The sequence below is a fragment of the Centruroides sculpturatus genome, unplaced genomic scaffold (assembly GCF_000671375.1).
Source record: "Centruroides sculpturatus isolate CEXI.00-Female unplaced genomic scaffold, Cexi_2.0 scaffold999, whole genome shotgun sequence".
Taxonomy (NCBI): Eukaryota; Metazoa; Arthropoda; class Arachnida; order Scorpiones; family Buthidae; genus Centruroides; species Centruroides sculpturatus.
Window position 1 is genome coordinate 131,961 of NW_019385237.1, and position 2,491 is coordinate 134,451.

Genomic DNA, 2,491 nt, shown 5'->3' on the forward strand with positions numbered 1-2,491 from the left:
TTAAGCCATTTATTATATTTAAATAAAAATACTTTTACTTTATTATATAAATAAATCTGATAATGCTGGAAAACTCCCGATTACAAGATTTGAAGGAGTAGAAGAGAAATGTACACAAGCTTTAATTTTAAAGTTAATAGAAATTTAAACACAGTTAAATGAAAAAAAAAACACTTTCATAAATTTTAAAAACATTTCTTTGAAAAGAAAAAGCATAATTATAATTTCGTATCTTTCTCTGAAGTGTATGAACCATAACAACTCTCAGGCGATCCTGTGAACGAGTTTTGTTTATCGTCTAAATATTTATCTACTGTGCTGCACGGTAACAAAGATATTTTCTGCAAAATATATTATTTTATAATTAAAAAAGAAATTTAAAAAGATAACATTCTTGCTTATAAAAAACAAATAATACCTGGTTTCTTCTGTTGTGAATTGTAATACACCTCGAACAAGCAATGCTAATAAACACAACCTGCCAAAAAAAAAATTTATAAATTTCTTAATGAAAGAAGAATATATATATAGCTGATTTTAGAAAATTATTATTACATTTAGAAATATTAATATGAATCCACGTGAAAAAAATATAAATAAAATGATATGAGTGACGTTGTCCAGTTTAAACAGATCCTTACAAACTTCTAAAAATGTATATCCTGACATCTTTACGTCCACCTGAAAAAGGAGGGATTTAAAGTTTAGTTTTAATTTAAAACTTTTCAAAAATCTAAAAATATTAATTCTATAAAATTCATTTTACCCATGCTTTGTAACCGAAATATATTGTTGCAGACGAATTCCCAAGGAAAACCAGTATCATTGTGATTATCCATTGGGTAATTAAGCAGATTGATTTCAACTATAAAAAGATGAAAAAATAAAAAAAAACTATTATTAAATGATTCCTTTTCATAAGAGCTCTAGTTATTGGAGTTAATAATAGTATATATAATTAAGTATATATCCATCATTCATTTTCATTATGATCAATTCTAGACACCCGCAATATTGTTAAATTATTGAACTTTTCAACAAGTTCAAGCTTGGAACATTAAATAAATTACTAAACACAGCTTAATATAATCGTTTTAAGATTGCTACACAGAATTAGAAACCCATCAGTGGCCAAGTATTTCAGTAATAATATCTATAGCTGTGGTTCTTAATCAGGAGTCCGTGGGCTTCGATGAGTAAAAATTAACAATTTCACATAATAGCTATGTTAAGAATAGATACCATTATTAAAAAATATATACATTTATGCATTTAAAACATTATTCTAAGATAGGATCCGTGACCTTCACCTAATGAAGAAGGGGTCCACTGAACAAAGAGGTTAAGAACCCGATCTATAGTAATGTACTGTATACCACCAAGTATCTAGAAATATATGCATTTTTATCTACTCTAAAAAGCTATATTTTATTACCATTTTGAAATTTACGTTTATAAAAAATTCATATTTACTAATTATCAATAAAATTCATTAATTCACAATGTTTCTTCTATTTTACAATTGTTATTGCAATTAGAATTTCTGACTTAAAATTTACAAAGATGAGTTAAGCACATTCTGGTGAAATATTGTACAAACAATTTAATTTAATTAGGCCTAATCCTTATACCTATTACATCGTGTTTTAAAAATTAAAGGAATAATTCTAGTATCACTAAATATAAAACTAAATATCGCACAATATTAACAGGTCAACCCAAAATTTCAATTTTGTAATGGCACTGCAACGTGATATTTAAGAATAAATGTTAAATAATATCATTTTCAAACTCAATTATGATGCCACCGATAAAACAAATTTAAAATATTTCATATTCTATTGTATATTAAGATAAAAAGAGAACTATAGACTACTTTTAATAATTAATATTAAGTATGAAAATTACCTTGTTCCCTATTAATAAAAACACCGAAGCAGCACACCATACCCCATTTAATATAGCACTGAACACTAATAGTCTGTAAACAACTGAAAGTAATACAAGTTAACAAAAGAAATTTATTAAAATTTCATAGATTAAATTAAATTAAATTTTTACTAATTTTATCTTCTACAGACGAAAAATCTTCAGCTATTTCATCCAATATTTCATAACCAAAGGACACGTATGGTTTCCGAATGATAACAATAGCAAATATATTCCAGGTTATACCAAATACACTTTCTATCTGAAATTATTTATTCTTTAAATTAATTTTTAAAATTACAACAAAAAAAAACAACTTACAATTGTAATAACTCCAGCTAAATTCACGCAAAAACGACTATTACAACGGAAACACCCCATTATGGCAACAGAATTGACTAACAATTAAACCAATACTTAAATATGGAGGAAAAAATTATGACAAAATATAAATATAGCCAAATAACATTTTTTTTTTTAAATTAAAAATTGACAAATATTATTTTTAGAATAGTTTATTAATAAAATAAATTGTTTCATTACAATATAAAAATGGATATTA

At 24.8% G+C, this 2,491-nt stretch overlaps 1 protein-coding gene across 1 annotated transcript; it reads right to left on the reverse strand.

The window, feature by feature from the left end:
- Positions 1-2,491, reverse strand: LOC111636561. Its single transcript, XM_023381840.1, has 8 exons — positions 2,473-2,491; positions 2,251-2,327; positions 2,062-2,191; positions 1,909-1,991; positions 767-865; positions 556-681; positions 419-478; positions 1-341 (listed from the first exon to the last, which is right to left on the reverse strand). Exons 2-8 carry the CDS (start codon positions 2,308-2,310, stop codon positions 219-221), a joined length of 681 nt encoding a protein of 226 aa, XP_023237608.1. The 5' UTR covers positions 2,311-2,327; positions 2,473-2,491; the 3' UTR covers positions 1-218.

Bases quoted from the DNA above. Each gene is read 5' to 3' on its own strand.
- LOC111636561 (XM_023381840.1), bottom strand. From the start codon at position 2,310: ATGGGGTGTTTCCGTTGTAATAGTCGTTTTTGCGTGAATTTAGCTGGA. The intron at 479-555 runs GTAATAATAATT...TTTTTTTGGCAG, and splicing joins TCATATTAATATTTCTAAAT to GTTGTGTTTATTAGCATTGC. The intron at 342-418 runs GTATTATTTGTT...TATATTTTGCAG, and splicing joins TTCACAACAGAAGAAACCAG to AAAATATCTTTGTTACCGTG.